Genomic DNA, 20,861 nt, shown 5'->3' with positions numbered 1-20,861 from the left:
CAACTCTCCAGAAGTTGACACAGATCTGAAACAGCTAACCCTGTGGAATAACACTGGGTGGATCAATTCTGCCCATTATTTCTGAAATTAAATGTGTCATTTAAGTGGGAAGGCCATATGATGACCAAAACAGCCAGGCTGACAGTAGAGGATTCTGGGAAATATGCCCTCTCATGACAGAAAAGCCACTGCAGAGTAGAAATATCCTTCCACACTCACTCGCTCTCACTGAGTCACATTCTCTAACATATTCTTAGATATTTACCTGCCAGACGAGGGCCTCCATGTGGTCAGTCGTGTTCGAGAGCCAGATGCTGAGCACTAGTGTGTGGGAGGATGAAGTGAGGACACTAGCGATGACGGCATCCCTCATGGAGAACGGCAGCATGGTGTACACCACAAACACAATAAACAGGAAAAACGACACCTGCAAACAGAGTTAACAGTGCATTAGACTGCCATTTAACATCTACAGCTCACAAACAAAGGACCGAGATCAGATCATGAGAAACACTGAAATACAATACATGACTTTCCACCCAGATTTTTGCCCCGATTTACAGTTTAGATAAGTTGATGCAAGTTGCTGAAATCAAAATCAGTCTGTAGATTTGAGTTGACAGGTTTCAGGGAAATGTGTGTAGTTTATGATTTTTAACATCAGCCTGTGATTCTATCCAGTCTGATATTTTGAGCCGATTACATGTCTCATGTGTCTCAGCAATAAGGTGAGTGTTCCTGCGTGAGTTTGTTGTGTTTCAAAAAGACTTCAAACCTGGTCATGTGTGATCCTCTGTGGTATGCCCAGTTGTAACTTACAAAGTTGGCAAGTGCACAATGCCTAGCGTTTTAAAATCCATTCATAAGCAGCTGCATACACTTCAACCAAGCATTGGGTCAAATATGGACTATCCCATCTCTTGGGTTAGAAATTAAATAAAAAACAATTGTTTAAATAAAAAACTAATGTTACCGAATGAAATTGACCCAGGAAGTGGTTTAGGACTGTGCAAGCTTTGGGGGGGTGCTGAGCATTATTCTGTATCCCATCTGGATATAGTCTTTGACAAAAAGTGAAATTTTTCTCAGCTTTTTGTACACTGAAGTGTTGATAAAAAAAAATGCATGAAGCTAGAATTAAGACTTATTGCATGTTAAAAATATTCTGGGGGCCATTACATTTTTGTAAAAATGATCAAAAATGCTGAGGGTGGCAGGAAACTTTCATTTAAAAAATGCTGGCAGGGAAAGAGTTAAGTAATAAAAAGTAGTTGCAAATGTTTTACAAAACACACCCACTCATTTCTGCAGCAATAACAAGCACCACACTTTTTACTGCAATTCTTGCATCATTTGGAAGGAAATGAAACACTAAAATGACATCGTTATGTTTAATTATAAATAGTAGATTTAGGGATTTGTTAGGCTATTAGTGTCTTTGAAGTCTGCTTAAATGAACATTGAGTAACTGCATGGCGTATTCATGGCGATTCAAGACACTTCAAAAAGTGAGCAGATAGCATGATGAAACATGGGTCATGATGAGTGTTGGTTTGCTTGACTTCGCCCATGATGCTGAGAGAATTACAATCTCTGGCTCGGCTGTACAATGTACTATACATTTTTAAAGAGATGTTTATATAATAACTTTTTCACCCTGCAACCTGTCGTAACAGCCTGTTTACAAAGCAATCTTGCTGCAGAAAATGTGCAGCTCAAACTGTTCATACTAAAATGATCAGGCACACTGTTAAAAATAAACGTCAGCCACTTTTCCCTAACACTGGGATCCTTCAGAATAATATAAAGAAGGCTGGAGCTACTCTCAGCCAGAAGCAGCACAACGTTTGGCAAACTTTCACTACATTTTACTCTTATCATTGGTTTATTTGGTGTTCAAAAAAAAATAAAAAAAAAATAAATATATATATATATATATATATATATATATATATATATATATATATATATATATAATTCAGTTTTTTGATCATCCAATGCGCCTCATTGACATAATACATGTGGGTGCTCCTAAGCTGATGCATTCATCATCAGAAAGTTATGTGCATTCAGTTTAGTAAGTGCATTTTTTTTTTGACTGGAAAGACAAATAAGCTCTGGAGTTTCAGTGTTCAGCAAGCTCTTTCATCATGAAAGATCAAGGAATTAGTTTGAAATGTGATTTTACAGCTTTTACAAGAGGTGCATACTCTCATAAATTAAATATATATATATATTATTTAGCTCACACTTTGGTTTTGGACCAATTCTTACTATATACCAACTATTAAAGTTAATTATTAACTACGACTTTTGCCAAAAAAAAAAAAAAAAAAAATCTTAATTTAATATATATATAAAAAAAATATATATATAAAAAAAAATAATAATAAAGTGCTTCCATAATGCTGTTTAGTTTTTACTTAGTTGTTGCTACTTTACTTTTTAGACTTCTGAAATAACCTCTGTTATCATTGGCTAACCTTTTGTGCTTGCATAATTCATGCCGACATTTATCAAGATAGCAAAGTTGCTAAATACCAAATTAGTTTTTATATGCAGGAGCATGTCTTAGGGGCGAAGCATTAAATTGTACAAGAGTGTCATGAAACCTAGTGATGCCACTGCCCACATTTACACATTAAAGGGATAGTTCGCCCCTTCTTTCTTCAGTTGAACACAAAAGAAGAATTTCGAAGGATGTGGTAGTTGACTGTAGCCATTGACTTCAATAGTATTTTTTCCCCACACTAAAAGTCTGTTTTAATACCAAAATTCTTCAAAATATATTAATATGTGTTCAACAGCTGAAAGAAACTCGGAATGACATGAGGATGAGTAAATGATGACAATTTAAATTTAAAATCTGTTTAATGTAATTGAGGGCAGTATTTATTTGAAAATATTTTGTACTACCAACATTCATATATTTAAATTTTTCTCCTTTAAATGCTCTGTAGCCTTCTAGTTAGAGCCAAACTGCAGGTTTCATCAGGTTTTGAACGCTTGAAGGACGTAATACGCTCATAAATATTCCAAAACCTATGTTTTATATTTTCCTACACTGAGCGAGGGCTCAATATAGCACTGGAGGAATGGCAGATAGGGCACTGGACGGCAGCAAAGCCTAATGGATTTCTGGCTTGGTCACCCTCACAGACCACACACATACACTGCCAAAAAACAAACAGACTGCAGGGAAGTGATTTTTTTCTAGACGTAACATGTCTTGAGCCTTATCGATCGCCATTTCCACTCTGTCCGGCGCAGAGGAGGATCGGAGGAACCGTCAGGAATGTGAAAGAGAGAGAATCCCCCCAGCAGACAGAACGCTCCGCTGGGCTCCGGGCCGAGGGGCGTCTCGCACTTACACCGCGGATCGGACAGATAGATTGTGTTTTGAGTTCAGCCTCAAGAATTGGCAAGGTTAAATGCTTAATCTCTCAAATGAACTGATTGCTTGGCAGTTCTGGTCTATCTGCTAGCAGGATTAAGACTGGCAGTTCAATTCAGGGGTCTTATTCTACATCAGACCAGGATACACGGCACGGAATCCTGAATTTACTCTCTTTGTCTGACTCCGTATACTCTTAAAAATAAAGGTGCTTCACGATGCCATAGAAGACCCTTTTTGTCTAAATGGTTCCATAAAGAACCTTAAACATCTGAAGAACCTTTCTGAATCACCAAAGGTTCATTGTGGTAAAATGAGCTTCTACAGATTATAAAAAGGTGAGCAAGAGATGGTTCTTTAAAGAACCTTTGACTGATTGGTTCTTTGTGGAACCAAAAATGGTTCTTCTATGGCATCGCTTGAAGAACCTCTTGAAGCACCTTTATTTTTAAGAGTGTACATGAATGGGAACTATAGTGATGAAAAAAACATGCATGATACAGCATTAAACTGAAAGATCAAGTGAAAATATATAAACATTTTAAAGGTGTAAATTACAGAAATAAACACTGTAAACAATTAAAAAAAATACTCAAATGAATATGGATATATTTCTTATTCATTCAAATTTACAGCACTTTGTTATAAAGTTTTCAAAATACGAAAGATGTTTCCAAATTTAGATTGGATTTGAAATGCCAGATTTTCAATGTGGATGCATCTTTCCATATGGCTCTTTTTCTTCCGGCCAGTCTTCGTGATCGTGATTGCTGGGCTGAGAACAAATACAGTCCCAGCTGGTTTGAGCTCTATGAAACGCTCAGATCACATTTGGAGCGGTTTGCCGCTATTAATCAGGTTTGAATTATCAGACACATGCAGCAGGTGCCAATGAGATTTGAAGAGAGGTCTTGACTGTACGCCACAGATTTATCATTCGCATGAGATGAAAAAAAAATGTTCAAAAACAAATCATAATGCAAACAGATGCACTATGGCTTATTCCTCATAAATCTGAATGCTGAGTAATTCAGATGGATATATGCACAAATACGTTATCCTAGCATATTTTATGAATACAGTTTTACAGTTAAAGTTAAAACATAATTTTGTTTATACTCACATTACCTTAAATTGCCTTTTCAACATATGCTTTACATAGAGATCAGAGTTTTTTTTTTTTATCATGATGCCATTGATATATTGAGAATATTACATACTGCGTTCAGATATTTTTGCTTTAAAACAATTATATAAAATTAGATTGTAACATGTAAAGCATATTCTTTAAGAGCCGCTAAGGCAACAGATGGTAGTAAATACACAAGACACACTTAACCGATTTGCTTTTTCATAGGGAATAAGATTATGTGGTCTACTGGGATCTTAATGTCTGGTCTGTATTAGGAAAGCGAATGGAAATGGAATAATCTGATGATCTGAAAGCCTTCCATTAAAGGAATAATGATGGATCAGATAGTGCTGTTATCGTCACATGCAGTCCAATCACACTTATGGATCTCCAGAAAAACTCAAAGAAATGGGGTGAACTGAGGATAATTAGCACACCACATTAAAACTAAACAACTGGTGTGACAGAGAACTGCAAATTTACATAATGGCATAAAACTGCAAATCTGAGGTATCAGTGACACTTTCTGAGACGTGCTACTGATAAATACTGTATATTACAACATTCTGGACTTATTCACATTATCTCAAACATTTACCTGATTTACATTTAAGCTGTTTAGCTCAAAATGCAATAAATAAATAACAATTAAAAACTTTTATTAATAATATTTAAAATGTTTTGATTTATGTCAAACTGTCATTTATCATCACTGTGTTTTACTTACACTATCTAAAAGTGGATTTTACCTAAATTTAGCATTTTATTCACTCTCAAAAAAAGGTGCAAAGCTGTCTATGGTGTGGTATCCTAAGGCGCGACAGCTAAAAGGTACAACTTTTTTATCTTATTTATCCCCAAATGTACTAATATTAGTAAAGGTACATATAGTATAATAATAAAGGTACTAATTAGTACTTTAAAGGTCCCGTTCTTTGTGATCCCATGTTTCAAACTTTAGTTAGTGTGTAATGTTGTTGTAAGAGTATAAATATCTGTAAAATTATAAAGCTCAAAGTTCAATGCCAAGCGAGATATTTTATTTAACAGAATTGCCTACAAAAAAACACCCCTCTAGTTCCTGCAGGAATGACGTCACTAAAACAGTTTTTTGACTAACCTCCGCCCACATGAATTCACAAAAAAGGGGGCGTGATCTTAAGAGGCTCTTCTCTTCCGAAGAGCTGTGTTTGTGTTTGCCGCAATGTTGTCGAAACGGTGTTATTTTCATCTCGGAGTCCAATCACCTTTGTTTTGCCTTTCCCAGGGACGCTGTACTGCGAGATCAATGTTACAATTAATGTTTAACTCGGTTCCCGAGAATTATAATCCACATGTAAAACTATGTGCAGCACAGCTTGCTGAGGACAACTTCCTCAATCTCAATCAGTTTAGATTATTCTTGAAAGATGGAGCAGTTCCCTTTTTTATCTGGAGAAGGTGTTGTTTATGGACCACAACCGGTAAGTGTATTTTATTATTTAAGTTGGTGCGTTTAACAGTTTCTGTAACTTATCACAGAAAGGGCAATGCTGTTTAGCTTTGTTAACTAGATGTTAGTGCTGTGCAAAAAATCTAATGCGTCAGTAAAAACGCTCCTGTGATTATAAGTACATCTCCAGCACATGCTCCTGTCCACTTGCTTCTCAAAACTAGCCCAATCGCGTTTCCAGGAGGACAGCCTGCACTCAGCTGATGCCCAATCATATTTCTGAAGGAGAGGCTTCATAGAACAAGGAAGTCATCATCCCGTTTTTGTGACAGTGAAAACAGCGGTATACAGATAGGTGAATTGTTTTTTTTTACGCGAAACATGAACACATGTTATATTGCACATTGTAAACACAATCAAAGCTTCCAAAAAGCACGCTAAAAATGGGACCTTTAAAAGTACATTATAGTACTTTGGATTTTGTAATGTGTAATTTACAGTGTTCAAACCAAAATGTACTGAATTAATCTTAACTTAACTGCATGAATTCCTGACTGGCAGCATCTGGTGCTTTTCAAATGTGGTGATGCACAAATGTCACCTGTCAATAAATGTGTATTCACATATATTTTTTATATCATAGTTTCTGTCTGCAATGCTGCTGAAAGTGGCTTCCCACTTCTCACTAAACGTGCTTCCTGCATCGTCTTAGAGCAATGCCCACTGATTTACATAAGAAGGCATTTGTCTTTGCCCTCCTCCTTTTTTAAAAGTATTAAAAAAGCGACTCAAAATCTAAAGCCTGCCTCCTTCACTCTCTCATCACTTTGTTAGTTCCCCATCACTCTTTTGCATCCTTCATAAAGCATTCAATCAGCACTTCTTGCCACACCAAATTGGGGAAAATGAAGATACGCAAGACAGTGTTTTTGGGGGTCTTTTCTTCTGATTTGCCCGCAGGCTGATTGGCGTAAGGTGAGTCTGGCTGCCTTTTGTTCTTCTGCTGACTCTGAGCTCAATTATGTTCTTCTCTACAACATACAAAGGCTGCTGGCTTTTCACAGGCATCTCTAATGGAGAACTACTGCTGTGGGTTAATGATGCCTGCATTACAGACTTATGTGAGGAATAGTGAGAGCTTTTCATCTGCTGTAGTAACTCGACCCATGCTGGCGAATGCATAGTTAGGGACTCTATTGTTTTTCCTTGTAACGTGTTGTGAAGAGACTCCAAGTGTATAGCTTATTAGAGCTCGAACAATGTACTGTAGACGTGTAGCTTGTGGCACATCAAAGAACATAACCAGAGAGAAAACTGTACGAGCACAGTGTGTAGCTTAAAAGGCTACAGTAAAAACAGGAAATTAAATACGGCATAGCCTAATAGAGCTCTTTAAGTCTTCAACTAGTGTAGACGTAGTTACTGTGCCATTCAGTTCTGCTAATAAGCGCACACATGCTATATACTTCACGACACATTCAGAAACAATCAGAAACTCTTTGCTGATTAGTACTTTGCTGCAGTACTCTGAGTGCTAATTAGGTGGTGGCTTATTCAGATCGCCTGAACCCGACTAGTTCTTCCCGTCACGTATGCAAGGCTTATTAGCAGGCTCTTCTGAATTTCCTGCAACAGAAGTCTGCTTCCCTAAACCTTCAGGCACAGCACGTGAGCTCAGACTGCACTAAGTGTAGGGAGTAAATTATGACAGAGCCCTGATAAAAAGGCAAGGGTTTTGGATGCTGGGTGTGATGAAGTCTGTTTAGCATGGCTGCAGTGGTCCACCATCTACACCAGCACTAAAACATCACTAACCAGCCTGGAGCAGATGTAGGTTCAAGGTTAAGCAGGTAAGCATGGCCCAGTATCACGATTTTCTATACATTAAGTGAATTGTGGCTCACTTAAATGTGGACCAATACATAACAGAGTGAAAGGTAATTCAGTTGCTTTAGCCCATGTGCCACTAAAACAGTCCATCCAGAAGAGACAAAACAAAAGCAATGAAACACAAAGCAAAACAGAACAGAACAGAGCAAACAACACAAAATAGATGCAAAACATAACAGAACAAAGAAAAAAAAATCACAGCAAACAAACAAAAAAAACTAAACAGAACAGAACCTAAAGCCAAACAGAACAAACGAAAGCAAAGCAAAGAAAACGAAATAAAAAAAAATTAGCAAAAAATAAAATAAATCAATCAAATCAAATCAAAAATAATTTTGCGGGGAACACAATCAAATAATGCAAATACAACTTTGGGCCACGCATTAATATGGTATTTATAACCTCACTTCTGGATAAAACTTGTGTATAATCATCGTTATCCTAGAAAATGTTATAATATGCTTTATCAGTTTTTATCAGAATAATAATATGCTTTTTTTCCAAGTGCTTGGGAGACTGAAAGTGGAGGTGATATAAGAACATTCATAGCTATTCTTAACCAACGCCTGAAAGATAAAGCACATGAGGCATGGTATCAGTTATATATATGTACAATACAAGTCTTTGTTTGTACAAGAGAGCTACAGTACATTGAGTCTGCATATTACATCCAACCAATACAATCATTGCTCCTTTTAAGATGTTCAAGTCATCATTTAGCTATAGAAACAGGCAGTGGCAAATATTTCTGAGAGAAGATGAGAAGCTTTTCTTGTATGATTGCTCTTTGTATGTGGATAGTTTCTTGTCGGTGATGTCTGTATTGATGTAACAAGTGTTTATAATTCAGAGTATGCATGGAGATTGTCACTGTATATATATCATGGATTGAAGAAAAGACTATCTGCCATGTCATTGTGATCTTGTGGCACTATGGGCCGAGATGCCATACATTTTCTGATGGTGACATCTCTCCATTACAGTGATAGATAATTGCAAAAAAAAAGAAGAAGGATTTTATGTAAGTGCCACCTAGCTTTTACTGAAGTAGTTCCAATTGAAATGTTGCCGCCCTTTGACCCAGAGCCAATTTTTGTCACCTATGCATATCCAGATCACTGAGCCAATGCGAGTTATTAAGTTATGAAGTCATGTCAAACAAACAGAGTGGATGACTCACGGCGAGCTGCATTTACTAGTGCACAGAACAGCCGATCTCTCCTCCTACAGCCAGTGTAATATCATAACTCAAGAGCGGTGTACAAAAGACAACTAAACCGTGTCTTGTTGAGGGGTGGCTGGGCTGACTGCACCTCCTCCTCGCTAACGGAGCAGAGCGGGAAGAAGAAAAAAAACGAAGTGTGTGAACAAGCTAAGCAAGTCTGTTTAACACCTGATTTGTTTTATGGAAGCAGAGGCGAACTTGTCATAAGTACTCTAAGACATGCATTTATGTTGAGACTGTGTCAGAGTCATTAGCCAAAATCATGCGTTGAGCAGAGTTCAATGAACTAATGAATGATTCAGTGCGCAGAACAGCTCGCACACTCAAACTCATGAATAACTGTGCAAATGACTGGAGGAAAATGACACCGCGTTGATTGTGCGGCGCTTTCATTGCGTCTGCTAGCGCTTTCCATCCGAGCAATTTACTTGCACATCTACATACATAAATCACACTGATGCAAGTCGTGTTTTATGCTCGGCGAATACTTCATTCTGAGCACTTCAGTATGATAAAAAGGTAAATTAGGACGCGCTAGCCGTAGAGGTCGAAGGCGGTCACTGAAGAATGATTGCGGGGAGCGATGAAAGTGCTGTCGCTCAAGTCTCACCTGGTCCCACGGACAGATGATCCCCCCGAAGAACATGAAGAGGTAACCCATGGCAACCAGACAGCCCCAGACGAGCAGGGAGAAGAGGCGGAGGAGCTTTTTGAAGATCGACTCAATGCAGACGAGGATGAAGATGGCCAGAAAAATGGCCAGAGTTGTGGGCACAGTCATGATGAAGGCCATGTGCTCCTCCATGATCTGTGGAAACACAATGACAGTTCACGGCTCATTCACTGATGCATTCACTAGCTGATAAAGAACAGATGAGGCACATTTAGAGATGGATTTAACACAAAGAAGAACTGAAAGATAGATTCTTCGATGATTTTCTCTGACCTTAACCTTATACTTTGAACTAGAGTTCAGTCCATTATGTCCAAACTTGTCCATTAGCATAATGTGCTCTGTCAAAGTGTATTTTGTGGGACAGTAGTGTTTTCACTGTTGAATTATTAATATGGACAATTAACATTTGAAACACTTTGCACTCAAACTGTTATATGATATTGTTGTTATATGGGGTTGGCATTCATAAAATGTAATCGGATCGATTAATGTATATTAAAGTCAACATAAAACGACATTTGCAACCAATTTGCTTCGATTATGTGGCAAATTTGAGTGAAACAGGATATGCAATGTAAAGTGTGAAATGTGGTCATAAATATAAAGTCTCTTACACTCAACAAGGATGTATTTATTTAATAAAAAAATACAGTAAAAACAGTAACACTGTGAAACATTATTAAAATATTAAATAACTGTTTTGAATTCGAATAAATTAAAAAATATGTATTAATTTGACATCCTGTGATATCAAAGCTGAATTTTCAGCATCATTTCTCCAGTCTCCAGTGTCACATGATCCTTCAGAAATCATACTTAAATGCCGATTTACTGCTCAAGAAAGATTTATTATCATTATTATCAACTTTTGACTGATTTAATGCATCCTTGCCATATAATATCATTTCTTTCCAAGAATCTTGAGCACTTTATGGTGCTCCTGTGTTGTTCTGGAGACTTGAACGTCTACACTAGTCTGTACTTAATGTAAACTGCATGGAAAGGAGTGATCAGTACATTCTCACGTTACGAGGTAATACTGACTTGGAATAAAACTCTGAGTAAATGATTTATTTCTGAGGACTATCCCTTTAAAAAAAAGGTACATATGGTCAATTTAATTCCACTTGAACAAGGCAAACCGTGAGCTTTCATAAAGTCTATTTCTTCCTGTAGCTCTCATCACCATTGAGTAATTCTCTGTTTGACTGCGAGTGTGAGGGTCTCACTCAGTCCAGACCTACAGTCACACACACACACACACACACACACTGTTCCTCTGCTGCAGACGGAGACAGACATAGACAGAGCCGCGGCAGGAGGGTACAGTCAGAGGAGAGAATTTTAATAACTACATTATAGCTACATTACCTATGCAGATTTATTGGAGATGACTCATGACATACGCCATGGAGGGTTTATTATGGTTTGAATTGAGCAAAGATGACTTCATTCTCTAGCCATCATTAAAGCTATTCAGCTAATAATAATACTAATAATAATAAAACCACGTAATTCAATTCAGGCAGTAATTATTTATTGAGGTGTGTGTGTGGCTTGTAGATGTGGGTTCTGTGGTGTTGCACCATCGGTATGGGATGACTGTGTGTGTGTGTATGGTGGATGATGAGAGAGCACTGAGCTGGCAAACTCACAGTAATATAATGCCAGTCCCACAGTATGACTCACCAGCCATTAGAGGAGACACCCCAGGGAGTACTACAGATTCAAGGGAACTCTGGCACGCAGATCGATTCTCAATGAACTCTTGGGGAACGCACCCTTTCTGTTTCCATTAGCCACAGACAGACAAAGAAGGGCCCACGCCTGCTTCACTTTTTCATGCGCTGAAATAACTCAACATCGATTGTAACTTGATATTGAAAATGAAAGTAAATAAAAGTCATGTTTCATTGTGAAAAAGTTGCTGTCACAAAGCTAGGGAGTTCGGAGTATTTGCTCAGGGACTGATAGATGACGTTCTGGGTGACTGTTACAGGCTCATTGTGTATTTTTGTAGGCCTAAACAGAGAAGCAAGTTCACATTTTAGCTCTTCCGAATCCATTGTCATGAAGCCAATTGTTTTTTTGAATGGGATTTTGGTTAAACGCCTTAAATAATGTCTGTATTTTCAAGTTTTTTATTTTATTTTATTTATATTTGACCTGTCTTGAAAAAAGACATTATCATGCTGAACAGGTAAACTCATCTACTCGCTAGACGCTTTCACAGCCTCATGGTTTATAATCACCCTCATGCAATCTATTGTAACTCACACTTTCAGGGAAAATATTATAAAAAAAGATTGGGAGGGACCGGCTTAGTTTGTTTGTACTATATCTTACATTTCTACTTACTGTACATTCGTTTCAAGTTGTGTTGTGAACAAAACATGTAAGAATCATAAACTCTGGTTGGCCACAAAGCTTACTTTCTGCAAAAATAAATAAATAAATAAGGAAAAATTTGACTGGGTTTTTGTCGTGGGAACCACAAATGTAAAAAGCCATCAATTATTACATTTATAACTATGATCAACTAAAATAATAATAATAAGGTAATATCTTTTTCATCCATGTACATTTTTCAAGAATTACAACAGAATTCTGATCAGACTGAACATATTTACCCATAGTACATTTTTGGGGAAGTATGATGAATGATTCTTCAGATGAAGGCAAATATTTTTCCACAAATAATCCATCTCTGTGAGTTCACATAATGCCAGTGTACGAAGCAGACACACCAAAGCTGATGCTTCAAAAACAACAACCAACGCAATAGTTACCGACAGGTGTGTGTGAGAAAAATACTAATATTTTGAACCATCTACTGGGGTTTTATGAGTTATCATTGTGTTCACTTTGTGTTGCTTTTTAAGTGTCAGCTTTGGAGGTCCAAAACCCTTGCATTATATGGATTCACATGAGGATTCACATGCATTCACATTCTCATGAGGATGAGTAAATGACGAGATAATTTTCATTTTTGTGTCCTTTAACAAACAGACAACAGTGTCATTGAAGAGCGTGCAGGAGATTTAAGATGTGATGTGCAAAGAACAAGAAAAATCAAGGTAAGTATCACTTGCGAACAGAATTGTTGTACATAATTACCCATCAAGCTGTAATTTTGTCAAATTATGACAAAATGTGAAAGCATTCATCATCAGAACAAAAGAGTCTGGTGTTTTATTCCCAAAATCTTTTTAAAATGTCACATCCACCATAATCATTTTGATCACAGAAAATAGAAAATATAATCTGAGATGTGGTGAAAGGATTTTTCAAAAACAAAAACAAAATCAACAACACAGACAGGATAATGTCAGGCTACAAAATACTTCATTATATTTGAATTATTTGTTATGTTCTAAAAGAATCCAGGACCTGTTTATATATATATATATATATATATATTATAAATCTATGTTCATTTCTTGTTTAGCATCTTTGTCTACTTAACATCAACTGGACACTCCCCAAAAAAAAAAAACAAAAAAAAAACAAGCGAATGTACAAAAGCTGTCACTGGGACAGTACATTTTCAAAAGGAACACTTTTGTATCTTATTTACAGCTAAAGGGTGCATTTTAGTACCTTGAAGGAACAATTCATGACCAGCATCATTCATGTCCATAGCTTAAATGGTGCAAGTTATGAGCCAAGGGTTATATATATGTGTGGCGAGTGGGGCGGGGCCGAGAGGCGTGGGAACGAGGAGTGAGGCCAGGTGTAGTGATTGGAGATGAGCTACACCTGCGCCCCACCGCTAGTATCGAGTCCTAAGTAGGAGATGGAAAGATATAAAACTGGAGCGACTATAGTGAAGGACGAGAGAGGACCAGGCCTGGGACTTATTTTATGTGTTTGGTTTTTATTTGAGTTTTGTTTGGGTTTTATCTGTTTTGTTTATTTTTGATTATTAAAGTGTTTTTGATTGTGCGCCGGTTCCCGCCTCCTTCTTCCCGATGAGTATGGAGACAATATTATTACAAATAGGAAGTTTGTATCGTTACACTAATCATCGGGAAGAAGGAGGCGGGAACCGGCGCACAATCAAAAACACTTTAATATTCAAAATAAATACAAAACGGCATAAATATAAACCAAAACATAAAACAATGTCCCAGGCCTGGTCCTCTCTCGTCCTTCACGGTCGTCGCTCCAGTTTTATATCCTTTCATCTCCTACGTGGGACTCGATACTGGCGGTGGGGCGCAGGTGTAGCTCATCTTCAATCACTACACCTGGCCTCACTCCTCGTTCCCACGCCTCTCGGCCCCGCCCCACTCGCCACATATGCAATAATAATGCTTGCCTTATAGCAAACACCACTAACAATGTGCATGCATCTGACATTATGACATTATAATTAAATGTCTACATCAAAGTACAGATTCACTGCTTACATGGTTAGCCATAAAATCCCCATTTTAGGCCCATTCCCATCAGCCCTTCTCCTTCCTGTTCTTCTACTCTCATCACTCTTTCATCCGTCACAGCATGAATCAGAATTGGCTCCTATCAGTCTCTTTTCTTCACCCTATCAAGGGCCAGAGCTCCAACAGTCGGCTGATTGTGCATTTGAGCCTATTTAAATCCATTTGACTCCACTTTGGCAGAGAGACGGTCACACTGAGGTGCTTTGTTACAGCACAGGCACTTCCTGTTCATTTGTCTGCATGAGCGTTTCAGTTTAATCTGAGTTTGAGTGTGTTTACTGTGCTTTACTTGCTGATGGGGCAAAAATGTAAAGCATGCCACTCATCGGCAGCAGAAGGCAAATTACACCTTAACCACATACTCATGTATTTTACAATAAATAAATAAAGGGAATAGAAAAGGAAATTGATTCTTGTATTGCATTTTGTGATGTGGGTATATAATTAAACTGCTGTGCACCTTTAATTTTAGGAACGGCATGGAGTCATGCATTTTTCATACTCTTATTATTCTTCCAAAGTACTGAGACTCCAAAACAAATTCAATTTTTTTGTGCATCTATTGTTTTATATGTATATAAAATATGCTTGCAAAAATAAATTCTTAAGTAGTTTGGCAAAAATTATTATTTGTTAGAAAAAACATATTTTAGCAAAACGGCTTCACTGTTAATATTTGAAAAAAAAAAAAAACGTTTGTCCATCAAATCAAAGTAATGTGACCAACTATGTCGTGGTCCAAAAAACAACAAAAAATTATACCATAGACAGTGATCTTACAGACCTGTCAAGGTCAATAAGCCTCTAAAAACATCAGACAATTGGGCCTTTTTATACCATGACTAGTTTAGTTTAGATTATAAAAAGTCATGGTACAAAGTAACCCCAAAATTGTATTCAAAATATATTTAAAAATACGATTTTGAAAATTACTATCTATACTCTTGCATGCATTAAAGGTGTAAGAGCTTGATGCAATTCAAACATTCCTTCAAAATGGTATAAAAGTGAACATGAAATCAGCACTTTCTGGTCGTCGTGCACCAAGGAACCAGCACATCGTTCAAAATTAAAGTAGAACCTATAACCCTCACTTAAAACATCAATGTAAAACATCATTTGTTGCAGATGCCACTTGGTATGATATTCTGTTCCTAATATAATGACATTGATACATTTTTAAATGTGGCTTAAGTGTCCTAATCCTTTTTTGGAGACGTCAGAAATCACCGTTTCGTGTAATAAGCTCTTAATCGGGGCTCTTCGGTGCTCCTGCACAGTGTGGCTGTGATATATATCAGCCTTTTAAAATCTATTTGGTTTGTTAAAAGTGTGCATTAGCGATAATGCAAGTACAAACGACATGCTCATCTTCTTACATTGCATTTCTAATTAACTCAGCCAAGCAGAGGCCAACACATTTTTACAGGAGCTGTGAAGTGTGTCAATGACTGAATTCAATCAATGGCACTAGAAGCGAATCTTAATGATCGCATGAGCTGGTAAGATCAGCTCAGTGTGACGCCGTCATCTCCATAACTCATCTAATTGATCGAGCCTCATGTTCGCTTCATCCCACTCCACGTTATCATATTTCTTGACATAAGGTTTTAACATGTTACCCCAGCCTTATCTCACCCAAATCCTCTTTGACTCGCTATACAACTAAACATGAGCTGTAACCGAATGGGAGGTTTTTTCTTTATGTACCGACTAAATAAATTTTTTGATCAGGAATGTGTTTATGAGCTTGTTTGTGTTTGCTGTTGTAATTGAAGCATCGAGGCATCGATGCGGATCTGTGAATCTTGTCCAGATAGTCTGTTCCAAGATTTGGCTCTCAGTGTAATTTGAAGAGGTTAGAATGGGAAGGAGTGCAGCCATTAGAAATTAAATCACGCTAGTAAGAGGCTTATCATCAGCATGGGAGAAAAATGTGTCCTTTTTTTGCCGCATCCATCATTGATTAAGATGGTATCGAGTGCATCACACAGCACTTAAATCATTGCGTGATGAGTTATAATACATTTTAGTTAAGAAATTGCCAATTAGAGGATGCTTTTTAAGTGAACAACTGAATCAAACTATATAGTTCCTACATCAAAAGCACATTTCTAGTAGCGTGGCTTATTAAGGGGAGTGGCTTGTTTTCTTAATTATCAGACTGGCAAAATAAATAAATAAATAATTGAGAATACCTTAGTAAAGGTATAGCTACACTTCTAGCACCACTTACATTTGCATGTCACCATATGTACATGTGGGCTACTTTAGGTAAAAACGACAAATAACGCAAAATTATGACCGTGCATCCATTTGTCAACGCGTATTTTGTTTTCCTCCATTCTTAATGCTTAAAGTAGCTAAAACTGATGTATTCGTATTATTTTGTTTGATTTGGTGATATAATTCTTGCTTTATTTGCACATCAATACATATCCATGCACTAATCTTCTTATTTAATCTACTTATGCTCAGGACCTGATTTGTGTACTTTGTCCACCACTGGTTATAATTTATTTCGATATAACTAAAGTTGTGTTAAATGAATGCATCAACAGGTCAAGGTTTAAAAAAAAATGTGTGTAATGGCCATTTCTTACACAGCACCAGTATCCATGCTTTTCTTTTTTGGTAAAGGAAACACTTCTTTAATTACCCAGTGCAGCTGATTAATGTGGCTTTCCAATGGAGTGAACTTTTGTTTCTCGTTTTCAGCCGTGTTATCGCACGACTCCACCGGCCCTCCATCAATCTTTCATTTCTCAGGACAGTGCAGCAGCAACTCAATCTTTAGACAGATTTGCTGTGAAAAAACAAGATAAGCCTCCAAAGAGGAGAAGGCAGAACTTCCTGCACCTGAACTGAAACAAATTGGCACAACGGACAGACAAATGCAGTTTGTGTTTCATGACATTTTTTGGCCCCCAAACAGACTGCTGTTTCCAAGATAAGAGCCTCAGCGCTTAAAAACAACATACCCGCGGTCAAACCACAGGAGCATGATGGGAGCTGTGTCACCACACACACACACACACACACAAGCGCTGTGTAAATGAATGGAATGGAAGCGGGTCCCTGTGCATTGGACAGTAAATGTTACAAAGAGAATGGGGTCTAGGGAAGGTCACAGGCGGCTGCCTTAATGATACGTGAGGTTGATGAACTGAGATTTGTTCTGCTTTAGTGGCGATGCTTTAATTAGCATGCTGACAGTGTGCATTCAGACATTCAGTCTACACTCTTGATCTCAGCCTGCAACGGACTGAGCTATCCATTCCTTTAAATACAGGCGATTGTGTGATCATGAGACAGTAGGTGATCTTTCTTTGGGATGTGCTTCATTTCTCTAATCTGAACTCTTACCATTCCAGAGGATGCACAAAATAAAATGCAACCAAAAACCATTCCTGATGATCATCAGCCGACACAATATACCCAAAAAATTCTGACCTTGTACTTTTGAACCCATTACACATAAACACAGACAACCGAGCATCTGGTGAGAGAGAAAGAGAGTCAGAGAGAGAACGAGTGAAACAGCAGGTGAAAATGAGGGTTGCAGAAGTGGCGCTCTCAGAAACAGCTCTCTCACCAGAGAGATTCACACAATCTGCCAAAGAGAGAAAAAGACACACACACACGCAGACACACACAGAGAGAGAGAGTGCACACACACACACACACGGGTAAAACACTCTCTCATAGACCAAAACCCCATTTCTGCAGCGCTACCACAACCACAACTGTGGGACGAGAGAGGAAAATGAATGGCCTCCCAAAATAGGAACCAAACAAAAACAACTTAAAGAGACAGATCACCCACAATGCACTGTAGATTCAGTCATCGTTTACTCGCCCTCATGTTGTTCCAAACCTGTACGACTGTCTTCCTGTTTACAATGACTTTCTTTTGGATGTGAACTGAAGCCTTTAAGCTTCAAAACGGACATAAAAGTGTCATTCAAGAGTTGTTTATGACATATGCCAAGTCTACTGAATGATGACTGCTTTGTTTGAGGAACACGCCAAAAGTCATTATTTACCCATCATTTTCCTCCACCTACAACCTGTTTAGTGTCATAAAATGTAATTTGTGAACTGTGTTAGCCTAAGTAATTTATGAATGAATCATGCATACGGTTTTGTGAACCAGATCAAACGATGCACTGAAAAAAACTGGAAAGAACAAGTTGTTCGCCAAATAAAGATATCCTGGAGTATATCTGAAAGTGCTGAAGTGGAACTATTCCAAGAACCTTCAGGTACACTTTAAAGATCTTGCATTTAAAGACATTTAAAGATTTCATTTTAAAGATCATACAATCCTCATCAATAGTGACAAACATTTTAAGCTTCATATTAAGAAATGTGCATCATGCAAAAGTAGTTCTCCAAATAAAGATGAATTATCATTTTTATATTAGTATGCCTGGAACGATATATGAGTAAATATGTAAACGATTTGAATTATACTTAGTATGAAATAAATATACTTTAAATATATATATTTTCTTACTAGGGACCATCTATTAAATATCGACATATGCATTTTGGTCACAAAAAGCTATTGTATTTCAATTAGATTTGAAGAAAAAAAGCGACCAGAACATTCTTCACAATTTCTCTTTTGTGTGTTTCGCAGAAAAACAACATGTGTGAGTAAATAATGACAGAATGTAATATTTTTGGTGAAATATGAAGAGTGGTTCTCAACTGGCATGTCTTTTCTGATAGGATCGCAGACAGAAGTGAAAATCTAATAACTACATATTATTGTGCATTTGCTTGAGAAGTAAAATAAACAGACTTATCTCTTTTTAAGAGGGAGGAGAAAGCGCTAGCTAATTATTTTCCTGTTTACATCAAAGGCTCTATGGTATTTCAGCACAAATTTACCTGCAACTCCTCAGAAGCCAGCCAAATTCAACAGATGCCAAAATGAACTGGCTATGCGACAATATTCCCTCACCCTGAAAACCATGGACAAAACTAAACAAGGTTAAAGAAAAGCATTTTAACAGAGCTAATATTCAGTTTTGGGTTTGTTGGGTCACAACTTGATGTCCAATGCAAAGTCCTGGAGCAAAACCAGTTGAGAATCACCAGAGAATCACTGTGGTCCAGTGCAAGACAGAAAAGTACAGAAGAGTAGATGGATAAAGAAGAGTGTCTCACCAGTCCGGAGGCAAAAAACACAGCGAGCAGAGCCAGGCATGCTCCCATGACGATGAGCAACAGGAACACGATGAGCGGATGCTGCTGGCTCATACGGTAGTAGGACTCGTACACCCAGTCTGGAGACTTCAGCCCCCCGGGAGACGCCACCATGTCCTCCGGACCCTCCAGCAGGTACACCGTCTGTTGGAACATGGGGTCCGTCTGCACCCCGGAGCCTTCGTCTTCGTCCTCGTCCTCCTGCTGCTGCTGCTGCCGTCCCGGCTCGTCCTCCTCCGTGAGGGTGCTCAGCTGCGGCGGGTGGGACAGATGCGTCCCGCGCCAGGGCAGGAGAGAGAGCGCTGCCGCACGCAGCATTCTCCAGCCAACATGATGAACTGAGCAGAGGAGAGCGACTGAGACTCGCACGAGAGAGAGCGTGTGAGAGGAGGAGGAGAGAGAGAGAGAGAGAGAGAGAGAGAGAGAGAGAGCACGAGTGTTGTCTGACAGCACGGCAGAACGCAAGCTCTTAGTACTGACTTCATAAAGTCTGCATCGGAGAGAGGAAGAGAAAGTCTTCAAAAGAATGTAAAAGCGAGGAGGAGAGAGGAAAGGGAGTGGGCTTGACAGAGATCCAGCAGGCACAGTATAATGTCTGCTATGCAATGTGTGGCAAGTCCAAAGATATGAGTTCATCAGAGATGATTATTACACACCCTGAGGAACATCGGTGTCACTCAGATGTCGCTCTTTCATAGCTCAGGAGACTTTCACATGACTGTGCTTCACTCAAGTGTCTCTGATTCTTCAGATATTCCTCGGGTGGAAAAATTAATAAATAAGTGCTATATAATTACGAAATAAATAATATAAACAAATCTACATCTAAACAGTTTATAGTTTATACTTTGCTCCATATTATCTCATTGCAATCTAGGAAAACAATGAGGATATTAAAGCGATCTCCTTCATTCCTTTATGGGGAGAGACGTACAATAAAAACAACATTAATGAATGAAAAACCAAAGACAACAGACAGGTTGAAAAGAAAGAAGAGGAAACAGGAAGCATGATAAAACGTTTCCTTATTGCTACTGTCACCAGGATCCAAGATCGCTGTTGTTCCTGGAGTAATATTCCGTCAAAGTTTAGTCTTTACTCACCTCGCAAACCTATACTTTGTTTCTGATTTTAGAGTCAGCTAATGCTTAAAAATAACGTACAGAGATCCTTGAACACGTCATAGCTGTTCAAATCACCGGTTACCTGCGAGTCTCTCAGACAGATGACTCTCTTTATGTACTAAGTAAGCCAGCTGTACTCCAGAAGGTCTTGTGAAGCTGCGAGGGGTGACTGTGATTACTCTCCAGAGGTAATTAGACAATAAACTGTCTGCTTCAGTTGAGTCAGCCGCCGCGCCGGTCAAGAGCTCTGTGAAGAGACAACCTCCCAGATCCTCACATCGTCTCAAGTCCATCCTGCACTCGCGAAAGAAAGACACAGATTGTTA

At 38.2% G+C, this 20,861-nt stretch overlaps 1 protein-coding gene across 1 annotated transcript in view; it reads right to left on the bottom strand.

Moving 5' to 3' along the window:
• Nucleotides 1-20,224, bottom strand: part of LOC127935848 (adenylate cyclase type 2-like) — a 73,326-nt gene extending 53,102 nt beyond the window's left edge. The window contains exons 1-3 of the mRNA XM_052534037.1: nucleotides 19,373-20,224; nucleotides 9,684-9,881; nucleotides 266-427 (exon numbers count right to left, since the gene is read on the bottom strand). Of these exons, the coding sequence (XP_052389997.1) occupies nucleotides 266-427; nucleotides 9,684-9,881; nucleotides 19,373-20,047 (1,035 nt within the window). The 5' untranslated portion in view covers nucleotides 20,048-20,224. The remainder of the gene's footprint in view (nucleotides 1-265; nucleotides 428-9,683; nucleotides 9,882-19,372) is intronic.
• Between the last annotated feature and the right edge of the window lie 637 nt (nucleotides 20,225-20,861).

This window comes from Carassius gibelio, chromosome A19 (assembly GCF_023724105.1).
Source record: "Carassius gibelio isolate Cgi1373 ecotype wild population from Czech Republic chromosome A19, carGib1.2-hapl.c, whole genome shotgun sequence".
NCBI lineage: Eukaryota > Metazoa > Chordata > Actinopteri > Cypriniformes > Cyprinidae > Carassius > Carassius gibelio.
Note: the sequence above shows the minus strand (reverse complement) of the source record. Positions and strands in the feature narration are given on the sequence as shown.